The sequence below is a fragment of the Rhizophagus irregularis genome, chromosome 10 (assembly GCF_026210795.1).
Source record: "Rhizophagus irregularis chromosome 10, complete sequence".
NCBI classification, from domain to species: domain Eukaryota; kingdom Fungi; phylum Glomeromycota; class Glomeromycetes; order Glomerales; family Glomeraceae; genus Rhizophagus; species Rhizophagus irregularis.
Genome location: NC_089438.1, coordinates 4868399 through 4877940, shown reverse-complemented (window position 1 = coordinate 4877940; position 9542 = coordinate 4868399). Strand labels below are relative to the sequence as shown.

Genomic DNA, 9542 nt, shown 5'->3' with positions numbered 1-9542 from the left:
TATATACTGCAAAATACGGTACATTTTTTTATTCGTTATTATTTATCACGCACTGATTTACGATTAAAGTAAATTTATAAATTATGTAGTTGTCCAAATATAAATTATAAAAAACAGAGCAAATCCAATGATAATAATAAAACATCCTTTATGAAAACAGTACAAATAAGTTCATTAAATAATTTTGTTTAATTAACAGAATCAGCAATCTGCAAAGAAGGTAGAGGAGAGGATCTAAAAGTAAGACTAACAACCAAATGGATCGGATTCTATTGGATAAAATCTATCTTATAGCTTTTCTTACTGGTTTCACGAAAAGAATAAAAAATTTTCGCATAATATATAAATTATTATTAAATAACCTATTATTGGGCAATAAAGATTTATATTGTTTGTAGCCTAGGTTTCGGATTGGTGCCACATCAACACTAATAAATTCGGTAGAATATATAACAGAAACAAAATCAATTCAACCACGCTTAAATTAGGACCCGATAATGCCGTTAGATCCCTCTTTTTTTTAGGTGGCATTATGTAATTCTGGCCATTAAGAGTCGCGTAGGATCTCTTGTTACTTATTTACAGAATATATTAATTATTTTTTACTTTTTGTTACACGAATACATATAAGGCAAAGTAAGTCCGAGACGAACATTAAAAAAAAAATTTTTTATCAAATAATAACCATAACTTGTTAAAATTCAATAAATATGATTTTTGATAATAATGATTTAATATTTTAATGAAATTTTTTCTTTCAAAATTTTTTGCAGAAATTGGAAATACTAAATTATTAAATATTTTAAAAAAATATTTATTAAATTGATTAATATTGACTTTTTATAAATATTTCTAAGGCATACCACTTTCTAATATAAACATACATCAAAAATTACTATGAAGGTGAGAAAGGGGTTTTGTTTACTCCTATTTTATGTTTAATAATGCAAAATTAGGTTTTTATTCAACTCATTGATGAATTTTAATATAAAATGCTGTGTCATACAAATGTATCCTTTTGAAGTTAGTTCCTTAACAACGCTCTATCCGCAGAATCACGTTTTTTGATCATCGTCGGTTAAATCAACACCAATTATCTAATTCACATGTCCATCATCGGTAACAAAATAATCCGTTATTTAGGATTTACCCCCTTAAAGAATTTTATTATTTGAATGATCGAACGTCCCTTTTTTGATTTAAGTTCCGATTTTTCTACTATCATTGTAAGTACCAAATAAAATTAATAAATGAAAGCAATTCAAGAAGAAAATAAAACTGCATTATATTTAGATGATTTAATTCTGAATTTTTGATTTATAAATAATTTTACATTAACCATCATGATAAAATAATTATAGAGCCCCGAAATATATGAATAGAGGCCAGTAGACCGAGTATAGTATCTAATATTTTGACCGGAATTATTCACAAAAGGCGAGATCTACATAATTATTTTGCCCATTCTACCATTCTACGCAGACGCAGTTATGTATATTTCGGATCCTGTGATTATTCGATCCCGATGCAATGCAAGAACCCTCAGTATGTTTATAATACTAACTATATTTACCGGTTTTCGTGTTTCCGCTATCAGCCTATTGTAGGTTAAAAAACCGGCTTACTTAAACCTATTTAAGCGAAACTCGGTTAAATTCTATCCATAATACTTGTGAACGGAAAAATTTTTTCTTATTATTGATTAAAAAATGGATATAAATATCACTTTTTCAAGTTCAAAAAAAAAAATTAAAAAATTTTTCATTTTATACATTACCAAGCAAAAGAAAATAATATTAAAATATGATTTCGAAATTATTCGAAAATATCGATTACCTCTCATTGATAGGTGTCGCATTAATAATTTATGTGACATATTATTATTATAAATATTTTAATCGTATCAATCCTTTACCTGGTCCTCTTCCATTCCCATTATTTGGAAATTTACCTCAATTATATATTTGTCATGGTGGAAATCTTAAAAAATTTTTCGAATCTAGTCATAAGAAATATGGTGATTTATTCGAGTTCAATTTTGATTTACGAACTATAGCTCTAAATCGAGTAGAACATATTGAAAAACTTTTATTAGCTTCATCAAAAAATCCATATATTAAGACGATTTCTAGTAATAATACTGAAGGATTTCATGAATTAGGAATAATGGGAAAAGGACTATTTTTAAATCAAGATTATAAATCATGGAGATATAACCGTCATTTTTTTACACAAGCTATTTTATCACCAAAATTTTCTAATGAAGCTGTTCATTTAGCAAATAAACTCTTTAATGAATTGGAGAGTTACTGGGATAAATTATATCTTAAAGAAGGAGTTATCAAAGAAAATAGGAAAAAAATGGATATTTCTCCATGGTTTAATCAATTTACAAATGATATGATTATCACATTATTAACTGGTGAAAGATCTTATACAATGGCTGGATATTTTAATGAACTTAGTGATGATGAAAAAGCTGAACGCCCATCTGCATTAGTTGATGAGACCGTAAAATTTGTTCATGCAATTCGTAAACATCTTATGGGTTTATTAATATTTCAATTCGTCTCTCCTTTTTTAAGACATTATTTTCCATATTTTAAGAATAAATCAGATGATTTTATTCGAAACATGAAATTTATGAATCAAAGAATAGATGCAATTATCAAAAGACGTAGACAAGAAATTGAAAATACTCCATTAGATAAACCTTTACAAAACGACATGTTGACATCGATAATTACTGCAAATACACCTCGCGATATTAATTATAATAAAATTGGTGATAAAGAAGTTATGAGGCCTATGACTGATCCCGAACTTCGTGGTATTATATTCGATGGAATAGTTGCTGGAACTGATTCAGTGAGTGAATTTAATACTTTCAATATACAATTAATTTTTTGATCATGAATATTATTTTAATGTATTATTTTTTTCTTCAATAGACCGCGAATACTATTTCATTCATTATCTATTATCTTGCACATTATCCAGATGTTAAAAAGAAAATGTTGAACGAAATTGATAGAATTTTTCAAGATGATAAAACGCGTCCAATTACTGAAAATGATATCCATAATTTAAAGTACTGTGAAGCGATTGTAAAAGAGGTATCTCGCATTTTCTCAGTCGTGAATTCACTTCCAAGATGTCTTGAAAACCCTGATGAAATAGGAGGTTATCAATGGCAAGCTGAAACAATAATCAGAATTAATATTGATGCTATTCACCACAATGAAGAATATTGGGAAGAGCCTGATAAATTTAATCCTGATAGATGGATGGTTGAAGAGTTTGAACCAAAGAAAAATTCATTTATTATGTTTGGAGGAGGATTAAGAGTCTGTCCAGGAAGAAAGTTAGCAATGATTAAATTGGTTGGCTTAATGGCTTTATTATTTAGAAAATATGAAATTGATTTGGTAGATAAGGAAGCTCCTTTAAAAACTGAATCTGGTATTTTAACTGCTTGTACTGAATTATTAGTTGAAATTAAATTAAGAAATTAATATTTTCGTGAGTATTTAAAGGATATGCAATATTTTTAATCATGTTAAGTATTTTAAATAAAAAATCTTTTTAACGCGTATGAATTGTGGTCGTCAAAATAGCTGTGTTATTGGCATAATAAAATTGATTACCAAAATCGTTTTAGAATCATAACTTAAGAAGTGAAATAATTGCGACTCTCGACTCAAAAGTCGATTCTCATTTTGCCATTTTCTAACCTATTTATTGAAATTTTAAAAAAATTATAATTTTTACATTTGAATTTTTTTTTTTATCCGGATTCCTTCTCTTTTTTAAAATGATTACTAAAAGTAATCATAAGTTTGATTATATTACTTTTCACAGTGAAAAGAAAGTTAAAAAGCAAGATATTAAAAGTTAAATAAATTTACATAATATAAAAATTAAAAATTAGTAAAAAAAATATATATATATTTGACCTTTTCTATTTAAAATCACTTATCTCAATAAATTGCATCAATAAATTCGTTTGAAATCATTATTTATTTATTTCTGGTATTTTGATAAAATATTTTTCTGAAATATTATATAAACCTAAAAATATACTAATAATTATAAATTTCGAAACATACTGTAAATGAAATATTACAAAAAATTTATCTCGATCGATCGCATGTCCTTTTCCATGTATATTTTTTTTAAAAAAAAAGTTATATATAAACCTTTATAAAATTTTTAAGCCAAGGCACGACACTCAATTTTAAAATTAATACAAATAATTACAAACTAAAATAGATAAACTGGTTCCAATATCTATCATAGAGACAGATGATCCCAACCTAGTCCTAAAAAGGTTTATATTTTTACACCATTAAAAGTTTCGTTGATCGATTTTGAATACGAAAATGGGAGAGTAAATTAAAGACAATGGAAAATGGATTACACAATTAGTAAATCAATGCCAAACATGAAGGATTAGCATCCTAAAAGGTCGAAGACAAAATTTTACGTGTATGTTATACGTGCTCGCCGAACAGGAGGCCATTCATATATATAGAATTTTGCAAAAATTGTGAAAAGTGATTTTAAGCTACAGTAACTTTAAAAAGTTATCGCCGTTTTCAAATTAGTGCGACCCCCCGCGTGTCACCCCCTAAGGAAATCGATTTCCAAAAATTTGCGAAAACCCGGAATTTTCCTGAATAACTACGTAGGAAAGGGTCAATAAAAAAGTGTTTACGTTACACAAAGTTTTATCACTCACTTATAAGCAAAATATTTGAATAATTGAAAATTTCCTCCAGAAATCACTAGCAATCGGACCTTTTCTACAAAGTTATTCAGAAAAATTCCGGGTTTTCCACATTTGCGAAAACCGATTTCCTTAGGGGGGGTGACATGCAGGGGGTCGCACTAATTTGAAAACAGCGATAATTAAAAAAGGCTTTTAGCATATAAGAAAAACAATTGAAAATTTTATTATGTATTTTTTTTTTAATTAATATTAAAAGATTATCTAAGATTGAATACTTTTTGTAACCATTAAACTTGCATAAATTTTATTTTAATTTTTATATTAATAAGACATACAGTACTTTACATATTTTTATGTTTATGATTTGAGTTTCGCAAAACGTAGACTCGTTATCTGTTATTATAATAATGATTTTTGGTATTATAAATTAATGGGAAAAAATACAGTAAAAAAAAATTTCGGTAAAGCATAAAAACTCCGGAAATTAACCGGAGCATGTGAAACTCCTTCGGTCTTTCCCATTTTAAGAAAGAACCATGAATTGTTAAAAGGCATTTTTATGATATTCTAGAAATTCTGCAGCGTCACGACCGGAAAAATCTCGGAATTATAAAATTTTACCGGATTTAGAAAATCCGGGTAAATTATAATAGATTTTCCACGCTGCTTAAGAACTCAATTATAACGCAAAGGGACAAATCCGCACATAAAATAAAGTTCGAATAAGATTTTTAGCATAAAAAAAGTGTGTTCTAGGACCTTGTACTACATTATATACATTACCAAGTGTTTTTTTTGAAATTCCTTTTGTGTTTCCTGACATGATCGACATCATTTTGAAATGGCAAAATGGCAATAATTGTCAAAATACCAATCTTCTGATCATCTGTAGAACCATTTTCTTGATTTTTTTGACTAACGCATCAATTATCGTATCTTAATAATTTCACATGTTCATTACATATGAAAGCATCGGTAACAAAAATAGTTATTACTAACCCGTTATTTAGGATCTATCCCTTTAAGAAATTTTATTATCTGAATAATAGAACGTTCCTTTTTTTGATTTGTATTCCGATTTTTTCTATTTTATCAGGTTATGATCATGATCCTTTATTATATATATATATATGAAAAAGTCTTTTTACCGATGTATCATAGTTACATCATTGCGTCTACAAATATATAATAGTTGTGCAGATTAAATACCAAATAAAGTTAATACTGCATTATATTTGTAATAACTTAATTCTGAATTTTTTGACATAAATAATAATTTATTAATTATTGAATGAAATAAATGAATATGATCCTCATTGTACGTACACCATACTAGCTATATTTACGCACCATACCATATATACAACAACATATTTAGTTAGCGATGAATTTGAAGTTTAATTTTCGTCCATTATCAGTCTTTAGTAGGTTAATAAACTGGTTGACTCTCATTTAAGCCTACTAATTAAGCGAGGGAGCGGAAATTGGATATAAATATGATTCACATTATCAATGATTGTAAAAAAAATTTGAATTTTTTTTCTTTATATGCTACCAAGCAAAAGAAAATAATAGTAAATATGATTTCGAAATTATTCGAAAATATTGATTACCTTTCATTGATAGTTGTCGCATTAATAACTTATGTGACATATTATTATTATAAGTACTTTAATCGTATAAATCCTTTGCCTAGTCCTTTTCCATTCCCATTATTTGGAAATTTACCTCAATTATATATTTGGCATGGTGGACATTTTAAAAAGTTTTTAGAATCTAATCATAAGAAATATGGTGATTTATTTGAGTTCAATCTTAACACACGAACTATAACTCTAGGTCGAGTAGATCATATTGAAAAACTTTTATTAGCTTCATCAAAAAATCCATATATTAAGACAATTTCTGATAATGATACTAAAGGATTTCATGAATTAGAAATGATGGGAAAAGGACTATTTTTTAATCAAGATTATAAATCATGGAGATATAACCGTCATTTTTTTACACAAGCTATTTTATCACCAAAATTTTCTAATGAAGCTGTTCATTTAGCAAATAAACTTTTTAATGAATTGGAGAGTTATTGGGATAAATTATATCTTAAGGAAGGGGTTACTAAAGAAAATAGAAAAAAAATTAATATTTCTCCATGGTTTAATCAATTTACAAATGATATGGTCATCGCATTATTAACTGGTGAAAGATCTTATACAATGGCTGGGTGTTTCAATGAACTTAGTGATAATGAAAAGGCTGAACGTCCATCTGCATTAGTAGATGAAACCGTAAAATTTGTTCATGCATTACGTAAACATCTTATAGGTATAATAATGTTTCAAATAGTCTCTCCTTTTTTAAGACATTATTTTCCATATTTTAAGAATAAATCAGATGATTATATTCAAAACATGAAATTTGTAAATCAAAGAATAGATGCAATTATCAAAAGACGTAGACAAGAAATTGAAAATACACCATTAGATAAACCTTTACAAAACGACATGTTGACATCGATAATTACTGCAAATACACCTCGTGATATTAATTATACCAATAAAATTGATAATAAAGAAGTTATGAGACCTATGACTGATCCTGAAATTCGTGGGATTATATCTGATGGAATAATTGCTGGAACTGATTCCGTGAGTGAATTTAGTACTTTCAATATATAATTAATTTTTGATAATTAATATTATTTAACGCTTTATTCTTTTTTCAACAGACTGCGAATACTATTTCATTCATTGTCTATTACCTTGCACACTATCCAGATGTTAAAAAGAAAATGTTGAACGAAATTGATAGAATTTTTCAAGATGATAAAACTCGTCCAATTACCGAAAATGATATTCATAATTTAAAGTATTGTGAAGCGATTATAAAAGAAGTATCTCGCATTTTCTCAATCGTAAATTCACTTCCAAGATGTCTTGAAACCCCTAATGAAATAGGAGGTTATCAATGGCCAACTGAAACAATGATTAGAATTAATATTGATGCTATTCATCATAATGAAGAATATTGGGAAGAACCAAATAAATTTAATCCTGATAGATGGATGGTTGAAGGGTTTGAACCAAAGAAAAATTCATTTATTATGTTTGGAGGAGGATTAAGAGTCTGTCCGGGAAGAAAGTTAGCAATGATTGAATTAGTTTGTTTAATGGCTTTATTATTTAGAAAATATGAAATTGATTTAATAGATAAGGAAGCTCCTTTGAAAACTGAATCTGGTGTTATAACTGTTTGTGCTGAATTGTTTGTTGAAATTAAATTAAGAAATTAATATTTTCGTAAGTATTTCGCAAGATTTAATAATTACTATGTAAATTGTTAAATTAGTACTTTAAATAAAAAAAATCTTTTTATGTATGAATTTGACATTTATCAATTTTTTTTTTTTGATTTTGTAAGACCTGAGTAATTTGGACTCAGGGTACCCAAATTCTTATAACGTTTTACCGATAGCAAAAAAAATTTTTAGCTCGATTTTCCGCTAAAATTGTAATCTAGGTTTATGGTGCATAAAATCGATTATGAAATCGCATAATTTAAGAAATGAAATAATCGCGATTGACCAATTCTAAAATAGGATTCCATTTTCTGGCCTAATGAAAAAAAAATATTATATTAATATCTGAATTTTTTTTTTATTTCCGGATTCCGGGTCAATTATTAATATGTATTTAAAGATTATTAAAAGTGATCATGAGTTTGATTATGTCATTTTTCATAGTGAAAAAGAATATTAAAAAGCAAGATATTAATGTTAAAAACTAATGTTAAAGCAAAATAAATTTACATGATATAAAAAGACTTTGTATTAAAATTATCCAATAAATTGCGTCAATAAATTTGTTTGAATTTACTAATTAAAATAATTTATTGAGAATGTCAAAATGTCACCAGTGGTGATTATCACCGCTGGTGATTTTCACTAGTCCGATTTTATAAATTTAAAAGATTAAATATTAACTACACATATTAAACAGTTATTCTATATGTAAATTTACAAGAAGGAGAGATTTGTCTAAGGTCAAAAAGGCTGTTTTCAGATAATTTTCGCGAAAAATGCAAATTTTGATTTTTTTTTTCACTTTATTAAAAGTTTTTTTTTTTGATAAAAATTTCAAAATTTTGTCATGGTTAATATCAAATTAACATATTTTTTTTGACAACATTATAATGATAGAAAACAAGTCCTCCATTTTCCCTATTTTATTTATTTGTACCTTGTAACGCAAAGGTTATTATTTTTAAGTATAAAATAAAAAATAAAGTAATAGTTGTTTATTTTTATATACGTACACCATGAAGTACCCATAAAAAAATTTTAATGAAAATTTTTTTTAACAAATGAATTTAAGACATGTAATGTAAAAAAAAAAATTTAATTAATTCCGAAAAAAGGTAATGAATAAGCCCCTATGACTAATTTAAAAAAATCTTAGCCACAGTAAAATCGTTTATTAAGGAAATATTAAGGAAATAAATTGGCGAAAAAAATCATAATTTAATAATACTAATAAATAAATAATTTAAATTAATTAAATAAAAATAATAAATATAAAAATATAAAAAAATAAAAATAATAATACTGAATGAAACAAAAAATTTTGTGAAGAATACTAATAAATAAAATTGTTAAGAAAAAATAAAAAAATTTTTTTTTTCTTTACGAAAAATGAAATTTATTACGTGTCTATGTGTCAAACGATTACGTGTTCAAAAAGTAATTTATTTAACATATTTAATAATCGATAAGCCTGCAATGACTAATTTTAGCAAACAAAGTATAATTGTT

The 9542-nt window shown here is 26.3% G+C and overlaps 1 protein-coding gene across 1 annotated transcript; it reads left to right on the top strand.

The window, feature by feature from the left end:
* Nucleotides 1-7311: 7311 nt before the first annotated feature.
* Nucleotides 7312-7711, top strand: OCT59_002481 (uncharacterized protein; the record flags this gene model as incomplete). Its single annotated transcript, XM_066144536.1, has 3 exons — nucleotides 7312-7380; nucleotides 7461-7600; nucleotides 7690-7711. 3 exons carry the CDS (start codon nucleotides 7312-7314, stop codon nucleotides 7709-7711), a joined length of 231 nt encoding a protein of 76 aa, XP_065995692.1.
* Between the last annotated feature and the right edge of the window lie 1831 nt (nucleotides 7712-9542).